At 48.6% G+C, this 20,348-nt stretch overlaps 2 protein-coding genes and 1 long non-coding RNA gene across 5 annotated transcripts; 1 reads left to right on the top strand and 2 right to left on the bottom strand.

Moving 5' to 3' along the window:
- Window positions 1-1,762: 1,762 nt before the first annotated feature.
- On the top strand, window positions 1,763-5,906 carry LOC120713782 (transcription factor bHLH94-like). Its single transcript, XM_039999758.1, has 3 exons — window positions 1,763-2,587; window positions 3,027-3,584; window positions 5,313-5,906. The coding sequence occupies exons 1-3, from the start codon at window positions 2,198-2,200 to the stop codon at window positions 5,436-5,438; spliced, it is 1,074 nt and encodes a 357-aa protein (XP_039855692.1). The 5' UTR covers window positions 1,763-2,197; the 3' UTR covers window positions 5,439-5,906.
- A 2,151-nt stretch (window positions 5,907-8,057) lies between these two features.
- Window positions 8,058-10,093, bottom strand: LOC120713792 (E3 ubiquitin-protein ligase Os04g0590900-like). Its single transcript, XM_039999764.1, has one exon. The coding sequence runs from the start codon at window positions 9,449-9,451 to the stop codon at window positions 8,276-8,278; it is 1,176 nt and encodes a 391-aa protein (XP_039855698.1). The 5' UTR covers window positions 9,452-10,093; the 3' UTR covers window positions 8,058-8,275.
- Window positions 10,094-10,783: 690 nt separating this feature from the next.
- Window positions 10,784-15,017, bottom strand: LOC120713798. Of its 3 annotated transcripts, XR_005691288.1 has the most exons (4): window positions 14,672-15,017; window positions 12,893-12,992; window positions 12,417-12,802; window positions 10,784-11,225 (listed from the first exon to the last, which is right to left on the bottom strand). It is a non-coding gene; the product is annotated as an uncharacterized LOC120713798 (long non-coding RNA). The 3 variants fall into 3 exon arrangements; XR_005691287.1 differs by having other exon boundaries at window positions 12,417-12,992; XR_005691289.1 differs by having other exon boundaries at window positions 10,784-11,247; window positions 12,417-12,992.
- Between the last annotated feature and the right edge of the window lie 5,331 nt (window positions 15,018-20,348).

The following is a 20,348-nucleotide window of genomic DNA, read 5'->3' on the forward strand; positions in this document are numbered from 1 at the left end:
CCAAATCCAGCGCTGGCGTCAAATCCCGCACCAAATTCATTGCCAGCGCCAAATCCCTTGCTCCCCGCCTGTAAATCGAGTTCTTCATTTCCCCTCTCTCTTGGCTTCAATCTCTCCGTTCTTGGTGCTCTAGATTTCGCGTGCAAATTTTTGGTCCCAGATCAATCCCCATTCTTGCTGTTTTTTTACTCTCGACTCCAGCGACAGAGACACTGCGGCCGCCATAGACGACGCCACAGCCAATCTCGCCTGCCGCCGCGCGCTACTCAGGGTTTTAAAAACCGACCGGACCGGCCTAACCGCCGCCCTCCGGTACCGGTTTACCGGACCGGTTAGGCCGGTAACCGGTGGAAACCGGTTGAATTCAAATCCAAATTCAAATAAATTCAAAAACTCCCATGCAACCGGTTCCGACCGGTTTACCGGCCGGTTTGACCGGTTTACCGGCCGGTTTTACCGGTTTACCGGTCGGTTTGACCGGTTTGAAATTCAAAAGCTCCCGTGCAACCGGTTTACCGGCCGGTTTGACCGGTTTGATCGGTGGGCCTTCATGGGCCGGCCCATTTTTTTTCTTTTTCTTTTTTGATTTAACTTTAAAATCCCACAAACTATACTAAATGAATGAATTTTTGAGAAAATTTTACACCATTAGATTCATTACACCTTGAAGTATTTTTAGGAATTTTTTAGAAATTTTTCATTTTTTGAATTCAAATTTAAAATTTGAATTTTGGCCGGTTGGGTATCGGCCGAAACCGGAACCGGACCGGTTTGACCGGTAACCGGTCAAACCGGACCGGACCGGTTTGACCGGTAACCGGTCAAACCGGACCGGTTCCCACCGGTTAGGTTAACCTTGGCGCTACTCCCATCTGGCCGCAAATGATTGTGATGGTTGCTTCAAGCAGCCATCTTCTTCAGCTAGCGAACCAGCAGGTTCCACGCGCAGCGTAAAGCTCGAAAATGCGGCCAAGTCCCGGTGACGCGGCGGCGTGCGGGTTGCCGCAAAATCCGCAAAACAATCGCGGCGATTTGCGGGCCGCCGCATGAGCCCGCAAATGCATTTGCGGCTGGTGCGGACGGGGGGCGGGCAGCCGCAACCCGCCCCGCTTGCATGTATACCTGAAGCTCAGCGGAGCCCTGAATTCGTGGCCTCCTGGTGGTGGGTCGATGATTGACGGCTCTAGCTCTGGGGGGGGGGGGGGGGTGCTTACGGCCATTGCTACGGCAAGTCCGGAATGAACCTCGACGGCGTAGCGCAGAAGTGGCGCAAGCCCACGTTGCTCATGTGACCCGCTTGTCCCGTTGCCGCTCCCCGCACTGTGAATCCATGTGGCCTTGGTGGTACTTACCATTGTCTCCATTCTCCAGCTCCATCTCCCGGGTGATTGATCGATCGGTCCTCGTCACGGCCTCACGGGGGCATCATCCCTGGTGGTCTGGCTAGCTCTTGAAAGCGTTTGGAAAAGCAACAAGCAGCTCTAGTACCTGCTAGCACCTCATTAGTTCAGGTGCTAATTGTCGTGGTCGCCATTAATCTCAGCTTCAGAGTGTTGCTCTCCATACATTCGGATGCTCCACTCCTACCTTCTCTGACTTTTTCTTGGTCGCATCTCCTCCTCAGCTCGGCTCTGAGCTGAGCTGCGCCCCGCCCGGGCTACTCTCACGTCTCACCCAACTCGGCGTACATAAAAAGAAGGAAGCGTTTGGACATTTGGTGGCTAGCTACTCTACTGGGAGTCTGGGACTGGGAGCAAAGCTGGCCGGTGCGCCTGCCTCACTGTGCCGCAGCCGTCGCCACGGCCAGCTCCACCCTCTCTACCTGCAGCACCAACCACTGTTCCTCGGCTACTACTCCTACTCGGCGCGAAACCTTATCCTTTCCCCGTATGCTCAGCCCGCCACTAGGGAGCAAGAAACACAACACGCGTGCCACCAACGCAGCGAGCTCAGAGCCCTCAGATACGCATCAGTTGGCAGGCTGGGCCGCAGCGGCAAAGCTGCGGAGGGGGAGAGTGATAAGTAGTAGAGTGGGGCGGGGGCGGGGTGTTGGTACACGCGCAGCCCGCGAGTAGACGATACATACCGCGCGTTGCTTGCCACACCGGGGGAAGCGGCCGCGAGCGCACGCGCGGGGCGAGCGGGCGAAGCTAGCTAGCTATCTAGTGCCCGTCGGCCGGCCGCGAGCCCGCCCGCCATGTCGGCGCTAGTGGACGCGCTGTGCGCGCCGCCAGGCGACGCCGCGGCGCTCATCTACGACACCTTCAACGCCGCCAGCTTCCTCTTCGACGGGCCCGCGGCGGCGGCGGCGCTGTACGACGGCGCCGGCATTGTCGAGTGCCCACCGCCGCCGCCCGCGCAGCAGCAGCAGGCGGCCGAGGCCGCGGGGGAGACGACGCAGGCGGCGACGTCGTCGGCGCCGGCCAGGGTCAGGAAGCGGCGCCGGTGGGCGCGGAGCTGCAAGTCCAGGGAGGAGACCGAGACCCAGCGGATGATGCACATCGCCGTGGAGCGCAACCGCCGCCGCCAGATGAACGAGTACCTCGCCGTGCTCCGCTCCCTCATGCCGGAGCCCTACGTCCAGAGGGTACGACGCGCAGCCTCCTCCTCCCACTCTGGCAAACAGACATCACTTCGTGTCAAGCGTGTTCCCTCCCGCTCTATCCTCTACCCCTTCTTCTCCTGTTCGTCAAACCACGAAAGCGACGGCGGAGCAACCATGGTGGAAGAATAATGTTCTTCTGCCGAAAGAGACCCGTCGGCCGCCGCCATTGCTGTTCAAAGTATCAGGCGAGCAGTTCGTGCAATGCAAGGCATTCCTTCCCCTTTTCTTGGTCAAACGCGACTATACAGATACACCTGCCACAAACAAACAATGCATTAATGTGTCCCCCTTCTCTCATTTACTCCTCTCTTGCTCTTCTTGCAGAGTTAATTCAATGCTCCACGGCTAGTACTACTCGCGGTCCAAATCCTGACAAAATTAATGCTCTCTCTATTTCTGGTTCGGAATCTCTTGCTCGCAGGGCGACCAAGCTTCCATTGTCGGAGGGGCCATCGAGTTCGTGAAGGAGCTCGAGCAGCAGCTGCAGTGCCTCGAGGCGCAGAAGCGAACGCTGCTGGTTCATCAGCACAAGGCGGCCAAGCCCGACGCGACGCCGATGCATCACTCCACCACCACCACCAGCAGCACCAAGGCCGCAGCCGGCACCACGGCCTGCGTGGAGCCCGCGGCGGCGGCGACGACGACGAGCAACTGCAGCAGCAGCGTGACCGAGGACGCGGCCGACCACGCGCCGCCGCCCCCGTTCGCTCAGTTCTTCTCGTACCCGCAGTACGTGTGGTGCCACTCGCCGCGCGACCCCGCGTCGTCGTCGGCGGCGGAGGACGGCGGCGGGCGGCCGGGGGTGGCCGACATCGAGGTGACCCTGGTGGAGACGCACGCCAGCCTCCGCGTGATGATGCCGCGGCGGCCCGGGCAGCTGCTCGGCCTCGTCGCCGGGCTGCAGGCGCTCCGCCTCGGCGTGCTCCACCTAAGCGTCACCGCGCTCGAGTCCCTGGTCCTCTACTCCATCAGCGTCAAGGTAACCACGCGGCGCGCCCGCACTCGCGCGGCTAGCTGCTCTCCGATCGCTTTCTCCCTGCTAAAAGTTCCACTTCCTTCCATCAGTCCCGCGTTTTGATGCTGCTAGGACGACAAAGATTCGCAGCCAACACACGTAGCGCAAGTGAATAGTAACAAACTTTGACCAATGGTGTCAAATAAAGTCAGTTTACAAAACTAACTTCAAAACCTCCGCGCTAGTGACTCTGAAGAATCTAATGAGGCTTTTGACCGCGCGATTAGAAGAAGATACTGTAGCTAATTATCGATTAATTACCGTCATTAGATTCGTCGTGAAAAGTTACACTCATCCCTAAAAATTTTTTGCAAATTAACTTCATTTAGTGCTTCATACATGTGATATTTTTTTTCGAAATGTGTACGTGCTAGTTTTCTAGCATACCCAAACAAGGCCACAGCCCAATGCGCTCGAAAACTACAGGGATCTTGCAGGTTTAGGCTCACGGATCGAGCGATTCCTGCAGGAAAGTTTTGCTCGTGTCCCGGCGCATCATTTAAGAATCATGACCTCACTCTGCTCGAACTAAGAAAAACCAATACAAAACCCATTAGCAAACCAAGCGCGCGCCGTTGATTCGGCGTGCGTGGCATCTAGCTTAAGTACTAGTAGCTCTGAAACAAAAGCGTGTCAGATATTCTCCTGCCGTTGGAGGGGTAGACCAAACATCCGGCGGTCAGGAGGTCATCAGCGATCGGCATCGCTGCTGCAGTCCGGCAGGAGAGGTCCCTTCGTGCACCAAGCTAGCTCGAACCAGTGCATTGTTGGAGGCGAATCGCATTTTTTTTTAATCTCCGCTCCAAGTCCTGGACACGAGAGAATCCGATGGACCTGACACGAACACAGGGCACCTGGGTCTTTTCTTGCTCCCTGCCGGTACGAGCGCATGCTACAGAAGCGGTGCTGGTGCTTGCTTTTGACCGGGGAGTTCAGCGCGGCGCCGGGGCCCTGCCTGCTAGCCTGCCATAGCGAGCTGAGCGAGCATCGCATGCATGCAGATGCAGCTCCACTCCTGCCTTGTCAGTGGAGTTGTCACGTCGGGGTCCACGGGGACCATGGACGGGGTGTGCGCGGGCTGTGCCGAGCTAGACACTGTGGCAACTGGCAAGCGAGCCAAAAGCCAGGGTTCACCAAACCGGTGGGAGGTCAAACCGGTTTGGACCGGTACCGATCCAAATTCAAAATTCAAATTTAAATTCAAAAAAATGAAAAATTCTCAAAATTTTTTAAAAAATACTTCAAGGTGCGACGAATTTAATGGTGTCAAATTTTCTCAAAAATTCGTTCATTTAAGTTTGCGGGGATTTGAAGTTAAACAAAAAAACGTGCATACAAAAGTATACAAATACAATGTAAAAGTAGTACAAAAGAGGATTGAATGGTTCATTTAGGCTAAAACATGTTATACAAATATTTATTTAGTATACTTTGCGGGCATTTGAATTTAAAACAAAAAAGAAAAAATTTGAATTTAGCCGGTTACCAGTCAAACCGACCGATAAACCGATCAAACATGCCGGATACCGGTACGAACCGTTTGCACAGAAGATTTTAAATTCAAATTTGACTTCGATCAATTTGGGCTGGTTTCCGGCCAAACCGGTCCGGTATATCGGTACCGGATCCCGCCGGTTTGGCTAGACCGGTCGGTAACGTAAACCCTGATCGTGGCTTGCTATTGCTGTGCAGGTGGAGGAAGGGTGCGGCCTGGCGACGGTGGAGGACATCGCCGCCGCCGCGCACCACGTGCTCTGCCTCATCGACGCCGCCGAGCCCGCCGAGCAGCAGGTGCTCGCCGCCTCGGACCCGCGATAGGGCCGCCTCCCCGCGAGGGGAGCCGGCCGACGACGACGTCCCCGGCGATCGAGGAGACAGGAGATCGAGAGCCATTTGATGCAGGTGCCGTGGCTCCGGTCACGCACACGGCCGGGTCCTTTCGGCCGAGGCGGCCAAGCGGGCTTGTGAGCGAGCGATGCCGAGCGCGCCTCGTGTGTTTGCCGTGCGTGCGTGTCCCCCCGTTTTTTCTGTGGACGGAACTCCCGTTCTGCAGGGTTCGGTGGAACGCCTCGAGGTAACTGTGTAGTTTGTTTTTTTTTTGTTTTCTTTCTTCACTTTTTTTTGTTTTTCAAGTAGATGTCCAAGCGTGTTGTTAGTGTCGTCGCATTGTTTCGCCTCTCATTTTTTATGTGTAAGGTTAGCTTCTCCAGCTCCGTATTGCTCACAAGAATCCACATTCCACAGCTCTTCGAACAGTCACTTTTTTTTTTGAGAGGACTTCGAGCAGTCACTTTGTTACTTCGGCCGAAATGATTGCCCATTTACCTGTCCATCGGCCTACGGCCAATATCTGGCCCGCCGCCCGCGTGCAACCTCGAACCAGGCTACTGGGCCAAAACTGTATGTTGGACCCAGCATGCAGTTTATTCAAAAAAAAAAAAGACCCATCATGCAGCAAAAAAAAATTCTCAAGCCCACTCGTATTCCGGGCTTCCGGCTAACACCACGCTCACAGCCCATTGCAACATTACAGAACTGACAGCAGGTCGTCATGAGTCTACTACCTACTAAGGTCATTTCTCATGCAAGCACAACGAAATCCTTAATTTCCCAGAAATTCTACTGTCGGTTTCTTGAAGAAGTTCTCTTTCAAAAAAAAAAAAAACTGGCCGACAGATTTTGTGCCCGGTGAAGGCCACTCCTGAACGCCTAAACAGAGGAGCTCCCGAACGCGAAAACACCAGAGGAGCTCCTGAACGCCTTGGCAAGATCTGGTCCGGGCGTCAAATCCGACCAACCATCGGCTCAGTTCAGCCTCAGCCCCACAGCAACATAAAATACCACCTCGTCTGCGAGGGCACGCCTCTGGTGAGATCGACGGCGAGCACGACCTGTTCTCTGCCTCCGGACGCCATGTGCAGCCCCGACTTTGCTGACCGGCTGGCCCATCATCTCCATGCTTCGGAGTCACTCATGTCGCGCGTGTTCCCAATCCAAATCCCTCCTCGACGGCATCGTGAAATGAAACCACAGCGCAGAGGACGCCTAGAGCTGCCTTTTCTAATCACTTCCCTCCCTGTGCAGAATCAGCGGTCATCTAGAGAGCTAAAGAGCACTCCTTTTGTCGTTCCACAAGGCTCCAAACCGTGCGATAACAAAGTGCATGATGCGAGGGAAAGGTCGCACTAAGCAGGCCATGATTTGCTATGCAAATGCAATCCCGCACCTACCGCCTTTCAATGGCGAGGAACCACATCCATCCACGGCACCGACGGCGTGTCCTCGACCCAAAAAAGCAGAGGCCGAGACGTTGCGTGAATTCCACATCAGTTCACTGAAAACTCCAGCTCCAGGCATGGGTACTTGATGTCCAGCTCCGAGTTTCTGCCCCAGCTTTGCAAGCATCAGTACTGACTACTACTGACAGTTGGCTTAACAAAATGCTAGTACTGCTAGATGTCATCCAAGGACAGAGGAAAACAAAATATGTTTGTTACCAGGAATCACTGCAAATTTTTTTGGTGGTTCCTGGCTTATTGAATTGAGTGCAAGATTCATCCTGATATAGTGATATTTAAGAAGTTGAGGATCAGGGGAGTTGAGAAAATGCTTGTTAATGGCCTAACCACAGGATGGCCACCCAAATTGTTGCGCTAAGTAACAGAATCTTGAATGAGCATTATGAGCAGCAAGGCACTGGTCACCTAACGAGACCAAACAGCTCCAGAGCATAACCAAATCGCACTATAATTCAGGCAAGCACGGGCATGAACCACGCTGAACGGGTCACACTTCCGACTTTCCATTTCCAAGTTCAACACACACATCAGCAAATGATTGTTCTAAATTGACAACTAGTAGAATGGTAATGGCCAGTGCTGAAACTGACTCACTTCTCACCTGGAGAAAAACCTTTGGCTAAGTCCTAAAACTCACTAATGCAGGGGGGAATTATCTGTAGTAGAACCCAATGTTGTGGAGAGAGGAGCGGCAAGATGGAAGAAAGAGGGGAAAGAAAAAATGGTTTTCAAGCCCTATACATTTTTCCAGTAGAAACACCAAGCAGGTGCAGAAGATCTCACCACTCACCAAGCGTTGGAGTCTTGCAGACAGACGGTTTCTGCAGCCTGGTGCCTGGAGCACCACAATTCCCAAGAACTGATTTGAACAGGATGAAATCTGCAGACTTTGGAACTATTTGGAGACCTTTTAGTTACCAAAAATTTTCACCCAAAATTTTTACCTCCCCTTTGAACACATGCATGTAGTATTAAATATAATTAAAAAATAAAACTAATTGCACAGTTTAAATGTACACGACGAGACGAATCTTTTGAGCATAATTAGTGCATAATTAGTTATAAGTACTACAGTAACCCCACATGCGCTAATGATGCGGTCAAAAGGCCTCAAAAGATTCGTCTCACGGTTTCCATGTGAGTTCTGAAATTAATTTTTTAATTAGTGTCCGAAAAACCCTCCCGACATCTGGTTAAACAGTCGATTTGACATAAAAAAATTTTCATTTTGGGAACTAAAAAAGAGGACACGAGCAATTGGCACCTTATCTTCACCGGAAGCACACGCACACACACAAAAAGAGTATCGATGTCATGTATCCTAGTCAGAAGAAGAACCACCCAGAATCAATGGCCTCACATCGGAAGAACCGAATCCTTTCCCCTGCCGCTCCTGCTACTGAAGCACGATCTTCCCACCGACGGCAGTCTCTTGGCTGCATCCGGCAATGCGCGGCCGCTGCGGCCGCCGCCGCCGTCCTTGTTGCTGTGCTCCCCGTGGAGCCGTCTTGACGACCCCGTCCCCGAGGAGCCTGCCAGGAGGCCGCTCTCCCGGGCCATCATCAGTTCGTCCTCCAGGCTGGCCTGCAGCACGTCGGCGATGGACATGCGGCCCTCGCGGTGCGTGTCCGACAGCGACGACGACGCCCTCACTGGCGGCGCGCCGTCCTCCCTGATCTCGACAATGCCGCTGGCCTCCTCCGATCTCCCTGGACAATCTTTCGGCGCCTCCTGGCCGCTGCCGTTGCCGCTCGCCGCATTCTGATCCTGGGGCTCGTCGCGCGCCTGCTCCGAGTAGTCGTCTATGGTCAGGACCAGCTCGAGGCTGTCTGCCCGGTCCTCCCGCGCGCCGCGGCGTTCCGGCTCCGGCGGTGGCGACACCACGCCGACGGCGACGAACGCGATGTTGCAGCGGCAGAGCGGGCAGTTGGAGTGCGACTTGAGCCACGTGTCGATGCACGGCAGGTGGAAGGCGTGGCTGCACTTGGGGAGCAGCCGGAGGCTCTCGCCGTCCCGGAACTCGCCGAGGCAGACGGAGCAGTCGGTGCTGTCCACGAACCCGTCGCCGCGCTTGTACTTGCACACCGTGATCTTGTTGATCAGCGTCTCGTCCAGCCCGTCCGACGGCACGGCGCTCCACGGCTCCTGACTCCGCGAGCCGCCGCCGCCGCCGCCGCCGTCGGCGCCATGGCCACGGCCCCTGCCGGAGCCGAACAGCCTGTTCCACAGGGAGCTCAAGGTGCCGCAGTACTTGGAGATGATGGTGTAGTAGCTGACGAGGAGGAAGGCGCTGGCGAGCACGCCGATGATGGCGATAACGAGGGGCGAGAAGGTGGGGCCGGAGGAGTCGTCGCTGCCGGGGCCACCGAGGTCGAAGGCCGGCGGCGGGGGCGGGAAGATGAAGTAGCACCACTGCGGGCAGTACATGCTGCAGAGGCCCTGGGAGCAGTCTCGGGTTGGCTCATAGGGCACCCACGTCGGCTGCGGCCCAACAATTGTTGCTGGAGGAGAAGACGACGCCACCGCCGCCATGGAAGACAGAAACACAGTAACAACTAACAAGAGGCAACCAACACTGGCGGGCTGAACTGCTGAAGGGGAAGAGGATTGAGCCCCAACCCTGGGCAAATCTCAGCAACTTCTATCTCAGACAGTCCTCCTGAGATTGCCAAGTTCTAGCAGCAGACTGGAGCAGGGGATCTACATGAGAGTTTCTGGTCTAGAATCCAGATAATTGTGCCCAGATGTTGGAAGCAACCAGCAAGAGGTAGGTGCCTCTGCTTGTGCTCCTACCTCGGTACTCCAGGTGTTGGGAAATGTGAGGGGAGAGGGGAGAGACAGATCACAAGATGCTGCCAGTGTGAGGCGTGCTTTGAGCCTCCGAGGAACAGCTGCTGCAGAGCACGGACCAGTGAGAGGAGTGAGGGAGAGCCAAAGCAAACCAGAATGTTCTTGCTTGGAAAGCAAAAACCATCACTCCACTGATTCGCGAGTGGGAGAGGCTGACAGGGGAAGGGGAGGAGATGGATGGTGGTGGTTGGGGGCAGGGGCCTACGCTGCCGCTCTGCTTTCATTTTCTTTTCCTTGATGTGCTGCTGCCGTTCATGGCCTCCCCTTTACCCAGTTTGTCTCCTTTGGCAGACAAGAGATAGGGGGCAATCGGATGATAAGATGATAGAGGGCGCGTTTAGTTCCCCCGCCAAAAAATTTTGGATGTCAAATCAGCACTTTGACCGGATGTCGGAAGAACTTTTCGGACACTAATTAAAAAACTAATTTCAGAACTCACTTGGAAACCACGAGACGAATCTTTTGAGGCCTTTGGCCGCGTCATTAGCACATGTAGGTTACTGTAGCACTTATGGCTAATCATGCACTAATTAGACTTAAAAGATTCGTCTCGTCATGTACATCCAAACTGTGTAATTAGTTTTGTTATTTAATTACATTTAGTGCTTCATACATGTGTTTAAAGGGGAGGTGAAAATTTTTTAGAACTAAACCCGCCCAGAAGTAGGGTCTAGTAGTGAATTGGGATGCTTCCCCTGTACCAATGCAATAGGTTTCTGATGCGTGTTGCCTACTCACGTAGTCACATGGAGCAAAGATAGTTCTTCAAATTTTTGTCACTTGGCAGAGATGACCGAAACCAACCATGGCACCCTTCGAGTTGGTACTTGGCAGCTAGTCAAAATGGTATAGCCAATTTGGTGCCCGATGACTAAGGTTGTACTCGAGCAAACATCTTAATCAATTGCACAAAAGGCATTTTTTTTCTTAGTTTTGAGACTGCGACTTTTGGCAGTCAAAGTCACTACGAAAATGACGAGTTTTGTCATCATGTGATTGCATCCACAGCATTCCTTCAAGAAAACAAAGATCGTAGCATGAAAAAATATTTTACTGGCTCAGGACAAACTTACATGAAAACCAAAGCTGACGAAGACTCCATGTCTATAAAAGCATCCGCAGGTATAGCGACCCAGGATCTTGAAATCGCTCTCACATCAATCTAATTTCCTTCTCGCTTCAAGTAAACAAAGACAAGGGCGGCCAGCCCGCCACGCCGACTGACTTTCTTCAAATTTACTTCTCCCGAGTCTCGATTCCGACACCTTTCCTTACTTTTGTCAAGTCACTAGTCACACTGTATTGGTGCAACCACATAAGAGCCTGCTCACCTAACCCAACCTCATTTGAGGTCCAAGTTTAACCTTGTCCAATTCAGGTCTGGACGCAAGCATACACTTTACTGCATGTACATTCCGTCAGGTTGCATCCTAATGGTCACGCCTGAATGAAGCAACTGATGGCAGGAGCCAAATTATCTTCAGCAGGCAGGACAAAAAAAAAAAAAACTGATGACTATATAGAACTAGGCAACAAGCCCACAAAGAAAGATTATTTAATGTGATTGACCAGATCGTCAAGGCCGAACTGATTTAATAGGCATTGTATTCATTTTTTTTGGATGGCATGAACGAATCATTGTCACTCAGTGGGGTCAGCAGTGTGATAGCAACAGGAAGTGAAGAATTGAAGATGATGACAGAAAAAAGACATGCGGACCAAGGAAGAATTTTGGGTTCTTTTCATTTTGGAAGGTGATGAGCAAAAGAGTGTCAAATGCCGCTCAATGTTTTGACATACTTTGTAACCATGGAAAATGCAAATAAGCACCAGAATGGATTGCATTTAAGATTCCGGTGAACAATGACATACAAGGTGCAAATAGAGTGGAAAAAAAGAATGCTATCAGAATGGTACTACAATGCTTGCTGAAGAAGACATAACAAAGACAAGAACTGATTGCAGGAAAAAACTAACAAGAAATGCAGTTGTACTCTGGTAATATCTAATGCATCCAACTGGGTTATATCAAATGCATCATGTGATTACATGCAGACATCTTTTCTAATCCATCGCCTATTTCTCTTAATTCCATCCATACCATTTTGCCCTTTTGTTCTTTTCCCCGCATATAGATCTTATCCAGATGCACAACTCTGGGCTAGATTATATTTCACAAAACAAATAAAGGTGTGCCTAAGTCAAATGCTGAAAATTATAGTTTTCAGAGTTCAGACAAAAAAAATAGAAGTGGTTAGCTGTAATTTCGTGCTCCGACACAGATAGAATGGAAATTAGGAGTTCCTTAACAGATGACCATTATTCCCTTTATTTTATTCTGCCATATCATATCATGTGGACTTATTTTGCTGTGCCACATCATGTGGACACATGTATCAAATAAGTTAATGGAATATTAGTTGGAGAAGACATCACATAATTTTTTTTTTGGGTGGGGGGGGGGGGGGGACATCAAGAACATGAGGCAAAGGATCAGCATACTGACTTATTGTTCGGAGAAAAAAAGCATACCGACTTCTTTTTCCAAAAGCATGAGTCCCATTAATAAGGATCAGATCATTCACGATTTTGTGCTTTCAGGTTAAGAACAAAGCAAACTATCCTTGACATCAACAATGTAACTAACCTTATTGGTAAATCTTCGTAATGTAGATTTCATGCTTGTGTCGCATCAATCTAACCCATTCTTGCTTTAAAGTCTGGCAAAGCAGCCATTCTGCTCCTCGATTCCTCATTAGAGCTGCACCATTCAAAACATTATGGTTAGATTGAATACATGCATGCGAGAAATAGCCGTTTTATTCATAACATTACTTTACATAAATGCAATTTTTCCCTTATTTTTTTCTTGGCACATCACAGTATTGCAGATTTCATAAATTAAATGTATTTTACAGGAATCCATTTGGTCCCAACATGAGAAACGGACACTTCAGATCAAGAGTATCTGTGCATAAGCTTCCTGTTCTGCATCCGAAATTTTGTTAAAATGAGGTAATCCTTAGATAGTACCTGCCCAAATCACAAATGCATGACTTTAGTCTGAATCGAAAAGAATATGAAGATTGACTGAGAATTTTACGAGTTCTAAAAAGAACAAACACGGAAGTTGTGACAAATCTCTTATCTGCTCCATTTGGAATCAACATAACTGGCCAGCTCTAACTAAACCTTGGAGGTGTAGCATATACTCCAAGATACCCTATAAGATCACAAGAATCTAGTCAAATTTGAATATGTCATGAATTATGTCTTACAAATGTCAGCGAATTAATTTCTTGTATCATAAATGTGGAACAATCTTGATAGTTTATATAGGGCGAAGGGGATAAATCAATAGCATCAAAGTACCGTATGGATGAAAAGTACTGAAGTAGTGATTAGATCCATGGGGAGTATTGAATAGTTAAATCATTGCTTCGCTGGAAAAGCAAGGACAATGGCTACCAAGTTCAATCTTTCCTCAGCTTTGATGCAATGAGGTGGAAAAGGGCAGATCCCACTTGCTGCACCCCACTTTACACAATAAAATAAAGTTGGGCACTAGGGAAAAAGAGAATGTGGAGCTATGCAGTAGCAGCACATGCCAAACCGATTGTGCGACAGCAATGACAATTCGACTATTCTAACCGTTTCGAGCAAAACAGGATAATGCAGATGATGCGAGTAGTTGTAAGTCAGTCAGTGACAACTGGGCTAGAGGGTGTGGTTCTCAGAATAGCATGTATAATTGCAGCAGAAAACAACATGGCACTATGGCAGTATGTTAGAAGCAAAGGTACAATAATTACAGCAAGTTGGCGGTAACAAGTTCAAAATGGGCACTACAATTGGATTTGATCTAAAGGTAAAGCTGCAAACCACACACTTGGACTTGGCTTTCCTACATATGAGGAGCTGGCAGCCTTTCTTAGGCTTACTGATCAAGCCACCAATTCTTAAATCAATCAGGCAGCATTGTTGGCATCTTGCAAAAAACAACATTCCTCTACACAAAGCAGATTTTTCCTTCTATATTTGATATTACAACGAGAGTCGCTGTTCTCACAACCATATAAATGCATAAATTGTTGATGAGCTAATAACAGAAGAATCTGCCCTTCAGCTATCCAACATTATCAAGCCACGTTAAAAAATAGCTTCAGTAAAGCAGAGGAAGTTGTCACCTCAGCTACCATAAGCTTAAAGTAGCTAGGAACAAAAGCTGGATAGAATCAATTCTTCAGCTCTATCAAGCATAATCAAGCCACATGGAAGTTCTGCTTCCATTAAAGCCGAGAATATGCGCCTATGCGCCTTCCATTTGTTTAGCTTTCCACCATCCTTCCTAGTTTTTGGATTCAAGTTTGCTAAGTGGTGGTGTGGATGCATTTCCTTTGGTACTACTTTTAGTGTGTGTGTGTGTGTGTGTGTGTGTGTGTGTGTGTGTGTGTGTGTGTGTGTGTGTGTGTGTGTGTGTGTGTGTGTGTGTGTGTGTGTGTGTGTGTGCTCAATTGCAGACCAAAGCGCAGCATTAATTTCTTTTGTCAGTTGTGAACCTCCAGCTAGCAGTCTAATTGCCTGCACATGTGTTAGTCAAACTGGTATTGTAAAATTTGAAGTCCTGACGATCAGGATAACTGCTATGACTGAATGCTGTCATCCAATGATCTTTTAAAGGACAGTAAACCACCACCAATGGACGTTGTACACTGTTACTACATTCAGTTTAAGGCAGTAAATCTCAGATTCTCAGGACGTTTCCTCATCAATATGAGACGCCCCAATCCTAGGACGAGCAATTGAGCAATGCCACACAGCCACCCAATTCCCGGAGGCCGCTACACGTTCAACCAAATGCACACTGAATTATCTGGACAGGGTAAGGGTTTGGCCCCTCACCTCGATTGGCTCTGGACGGCATGCCGCGGTGTCAGGCAAGAGGCGATGGATCTCAGAGCGGAAAAGCGATTTCTCCGCGCCGTTAATCCGCGCCTCCTCCTCCCCGCTCGCAGCGGCATTCGTCGGACCTGATTCAGCGGCAGGAGGCACGCGACATTGCGAGAGCCGAGAGAGCCGCCGCCGCGAGCGCCGACGTTTGAAATAGCCTCAGCAGGCGGCCTCCTACGTCGTCCCACCCGCTCCGAATAAACGAATCGATTGGGTACAAGGAGCAACGACGAGGCCGACGCCGCGTCACGGCCCGTCACCGGAGTTGAATGGGAAACCACGGGGGGAGAAGGCGTGTGGCTGCGGAGGGGCTATTATGAAAAATGATCATGCAGTTTAGGGGATTTTGTAAAAAATATTTGGATCGCGATCTCTCTCTCTCTCCTGTGTAATCCTACCCCATCCTCTTGGCCCGTAAAAAGATAGGAGGGATACCGAACTTTAAAATCTCTTTTTTTTAGGGCCCGAACTTTAAAATATCTCGTAAGAACACTATCCAACACTTACCCAACACAGACTTGGAGCACTCGCACCCTCTGGACGGTTTGTAACCTCTACTATAAAAAGGTGCAAGTTACACGAACGGTACGAACTGAATGTGTGACATCCCGTCAAGAACCAATATACTCCTTCCGCCCTGAAATATAATAAGACATTTTATTTTGTCCTAAGTCAAAATAATTTAAATTGATCAAATTTATAAAGAAAAATATTAGCATCTAATACATCACATAAGTAAATTATGAAAATATATTTCATAATGAATCTAGTTATTATTATTTGACATTCAAAATATTATTACTTTTTTCTATAAACTTGGTAAAATTTAAAATAGTTGACGTAAAAAAAATTAAAATGTCTTACATTTCAAGATAGAGGGAATACATCCTTATGTCTACTTTGCACACCATCCGAGCCAAATGCGCAATTACAAATTCATTTGTCGGGCGGTTCGAAACGACATTATCCTTCTACAACCGTTATACTTGATCATGGGGCATCTGACCAGATGAGCCTGAACCGACCCGCCTTAAAAAACATGATCCGATCCATCAACATTAGAGCTGGTGATTTGGACTGTGCTATTTTTGTGCGGGCTACGACACAATCTTTTAGCATGACCTAAGCATGGCATAGCTTATAAAGTTTTGGACCGTGCCTGCACGACACAAACACGAGGGTCATGCCGTGCCTAGGATCCGGACATGATGGTATGTATGGCACGACCCGCATTTTGGACCTTATTTGGACCAGCACGACATGAAAATAGCCCATCAACTCGCGCGTTCTTCGTTGTCCTATTATGACAGTTAGTATTGCTTTCTAATTAACAACCAAGTCGAAGGAGTAGATATTACCTTTATAATAGTATATTGTATTCTTATCCTCGCTAGATAGCTTTATTGTATCTCCATACATAACACAAAGGCGTGCCATGGGTCGTGTTTCAACTTGGTAAAAGACTTATCGCCAACACCGCATGGAACCATGTACGGAGTGTTTGGAAGTCTAGATCCGACACGGCGCACGATAGATCGGCCGGCACGGTCCAAGTCCCACCTCTAGCCAGCATGGTATGGGTATGGGTATGGGTATGGGTATGGCATCTAATCGCATTATCATGCGATGAATAGACAGCCCTTCTTCTATATACAGCGACGAGTCAAGCGGCGTCGGGCAGCGCGGATCCGTCCACCTGGCCGGAGCTGAACAGGAAGCCACGAGGAGAGAGGGCGCAGCTGCATAGTGGGCATTGGTCTTGTTTGGTTCCCATTTCAGAATCCTAGCATACGATTGAATCTCGTATGCATAGAGTACTAAATAAAGTCTATTTGCAAAAAAATTTAAAGATGGGTGTAACTTTTCGCGATGAATCTAATGACGGTAATTAATTGATGATCTCATTAGATTCTTCAGGGTTCATAATACAGATATTCTGAATTTGGTTTTGAAAACTGTCTTAATTTAATACCTCTAATTAGTGGTTAAAGTTGATACAATTTCTAGCATAGCACAAACCAAACAGGATCATTATAAAAAATGATGATCCAATATAGGAGGTAAAGGTAAATATTCGGATCAAGATTATTAATTGTGATCTAATTTAGGGGGTAAGTGTAAATATTGTGACCGTGGTTAATCACGATCCAATTTAGAGGGGTTTATATGAATACGTATGGGATTGTGTGAATAGTTAAGGACTTTCTCGGAAATTATGGGCTAAAAGCTGCATTGCCCGCGGCCCGGCCGCCACGGCCCACGGCCGCTCTCCGAACCCGCCTCGCCGCCTCGGTGGTCGATGTATAGAGCAATTTTCAGTACAGTGATTAAATTTGAGTGACTAAAATTTATTTTGGTCACCCACTTTTCAAGTTTAGTCATTTAGAATGTAGTTTTTACTCCAGCAGCACCGACTAAATAGACTAAAAAATGGTGGGCTGTACTTTTAGTAGCCTAAGTAGAGAGTGACCAAATTGAGGAGGTAACATTTGGGTCACCCAAATAGAAACCCTGCTGGGGATGAAATCTGAGCAAAATGATTAAAATTGTGATGTCACAAGGATCGCATTGTTGCTTTGCCTCTGTGACATCACAAATTCACTATTATCGGTAGAAATCGGAGGTACTCCTCAGTTGTTTCAGAGACAAATGCAGAAGTACCCTCAACTAGTATAATAATAATCCTGCCTGCTGATGGTGTTGCAATCCTGCCAGGCTGCAACCTGCAACCAGAACCAGCGCCTGAAGCCCTGTAAACTGCTCTGAAGTCTGAACTTGTTGGGTCGGGCCGAAGAGAATGTTTCGCTTAATACACAGCTGTGCTCAGGCCCGCTTGGATCTGGCCGTGAGTATATAAATCGCTGGAATCAGTCCACCTATCTAATCTGACGCATGTGCCGTTTTTATACCTTACCAGGCTTGCCCCGTTTCTAGATTGCTTAAATTCAGTGCTAGGCAAACAAGAACCGTTCGTGTCTATTTATACGTTCCCGTCGGGACAAAAGCGCCTGCTGATCAAACTGAAACTGGCAAGCTGCCCCCACAAGCCAACGGTATTTGGGTCCCGCTCTCAAACATGGAAAAACATTACACCATCTCCAACAGATTACTTATAGTCTTATACCCTACACCCAAAATATACTCTATCTGCATTACCAATAACTATTTTATGTTTTGGTACTGATTGCTGCATCACACTACCAAAATTCAATCACCAAAAATAGAGGGAAAATTCTCTTAATTTAGGTAAGACGGATGTGTGTTTTGGTGATTATCAAAAATTTATATATAATGGGTATTGGTAATATGCTAGAGCACTCTATCACCAAAATATCAATTTTTGGTATTTGAAATAGGGATATGTAATGTGTTGGAGATATTCTACATAACCGCTACTAGCTATATATGGTGGCAATGGATGATAATTCTAATACTTTCTTTTTAGATTCGATTTTTAGATTATTTAGACTAAAATTTTACCTCCCGAGTTATAGCATGCTGCGTCATCATTCGTATCATTACCCAGCTCCGGTTTTAGCGGTTCCGAACCAGGATCCTCTGTCATACTTGTGATGGAACGACCAAATTAAAACTCTAAATTAAGCGTAATGGCCGTCATTTGAACACATCGGGCGCATTAGCTTAATGGTTTAATTTGACAGTCCTTTCTCAGCCCACATCCCGATCGAAACAACACCGATAGTCTCACGCGAAGGTGAGCGCAGATGGTACAAGCACGACACATATTTGAAAATACAACAATATACACAAGATTCTACTATAAATTTTTCAAACCAAGTTTGAATAAATACATAATTTACAAACTTTACATTACTGAAATTCGGGTTCGAACAGAGGAAAAAGGCCTACAACTACCACAAGTGTACCCTAGGGAGGTCCCTAACTAAGCGTTTGGGTCCACAAACTCACATCCCTCTGCGTCCCGGCGGATGAACTTAATGTAGCAGGGACAGAAGTTACGCCTGTGTGCCCTGAAATAATGTTTCAACAAAAGCTCTGAGCAACTAATACTCAGCAAGACTTACCCGACTATTGGGTATACGTAGCCCACCTATCTAGACATGCAAGGCTTTTGGCTGGTGGTTTATTTTGCAGAAAAACGTCTAAAAGTGGATCCTTAATTTCAATATTTTTTCTCCAGATTCTATATGGATTAATCATAATCTAATATTTGCATGGCCATCTAGAACAAACATGGTAGAACATTAATTACAATTCAAAATAGAACCAACATATATAATAGACTCCATGTTCCAACTCATATTGCTACGATGTGACTCGGTGATCAAGGTGCCCATGTCCGAGAGCGACTGACGACGAATCGATTCGATTTAACCTTGCAAGGTGGACCTAACCAACACGGCACGCAAAAGCCCCGTCGGACCCCACGCACCGACCTTTTCCCTCCCCTCCTCGAACTACAGGACCGCCCCACCATCATATGGTCAGCCGAGCTCAACGTGAGACCGCTAAAAGTAAACACATGCATCCACATTTCTCCGCGACTACTCGACTACCCCAGGAGGTGAGATGGAGTCATGTGCTTTCGAGGTGAGGCAGTACTCGGCTTACCAGTTTCGACTACCTCCTACTCCCGGCATGCGGTTAGTACATTTCAAACATGATCAGCAGGGCCGACAACGGTACGGTCCTTAACCGACACAGGCGGAACTACACCTCTCCCGCCCGGTCTCAGATTCTATTCTTTCTTTCTTTCCAAGACTTTCATCCCAAGATGAGTAACTCATATATGGAATCATAAAACTATCTTATATCTCGCGAGTAACCAAAAGTTACTCGACATCTACCGAACCCTATCTAGCATAGCATCTCTATCGTCCTATACATACTAGTATAACTCAAGGAAACCTAGGGTTCATGCAACTAGGGTTTCAAATAACTCCTAAACGTAGAGCACAAGTAATAAATATATATATAGGTGCCATAATTTAAATTAATAGGACGTGCACCGGGGCTTGCCTTCGGGCTGCTGCTCAAAGCTGGGGTCAGACGGGCCTTGGGCCGGGTTCTCACGCCTCTCCTCCTGGGCTTGCTCCGGCTGCTCCTGCGGTGCCGCAATCACCTCAAATACGACGTCCTCAGCTGCGGATGCTACACGAATGCATATGAAATGATTGAGTGCAACCCAAACTACATAATCACTATACCCAAAATAAAATGTCATGCGGACTGTCCGCCACCGAAGGGCGGACCGTCCGCAGTTCAACTTCGCAGACCCACCAGAACCTTCATCGTCTCTGGAGAATTTCTAGACTGACTGGTGGACTGTCCGCGCCTCAGTAGCGGACTGTCCGCAACACACTTCTGCAATCCCACCAGAACCGACTACTTCTCTGGTCAAATTTCAAATCTATACTGCGGACTGTCCGCTCACCCTTAGCGGACTGTCCGCAACACACCTACGCCAATCCACCAGAGACAATGACGTCTCTGGACGAATTTCTAATCCTAACGGCGGACCGTCCGGCCCCCCTTGGCGGACCGTCCGCAGTTCACTCTACCAAACCACCAGAGACGACAACGTCTCTGGACAAAATCCTAGACTCTATGGCGGAATTTCCGCTCTCCAATAGCGGACCGTCCGCAG

This window comes from Panicum virgatum, chromosome 1K (genome assembly GCF_016808335.1).
Source record: "Panicum virgatum strain AP13 chromosome 1K, P.virgatum_v5, whole genome shotgun sequence".
In the NCBI taxonomy this organism is placed as follows: Eukaryota; Viridiplantae; Streptophyta; class Magnoliopsida; order Poales; family Poaceae; genus Panicum; species Panicum virgatum.

Coding starts and splice junctions, on each gene's coding strand:
- LOC120713782 (XM_039999758.1), top strand. CDS start 2,198: ATGTCGGCGCTAGTGGACGCGCTGTGCGCGCCGCCAGGCGACGCCGCG. Junction 2,588..3,026: donor CGGAGCCCTACGTCCAGAGG/GTACGACGCGCA, acceptor TCTTGCTCGCAG/GGCGACCAAGCTTCCATTGT. Junction 3,585..5,312: donor TCTACTCCATCAGCGTCAAG/GTAACCACGCGG, acceptor ATTGCTGTGCAG/GTGGAGGAAGGGTGCGGCCT.
- LOC120713792 (XM_039999764.1), bottom strand. CDS start 9,451: ATGGCGGCGGTGGCGTCGTCTTCTCCTCCAGCAACAATTGTTGGGCCG.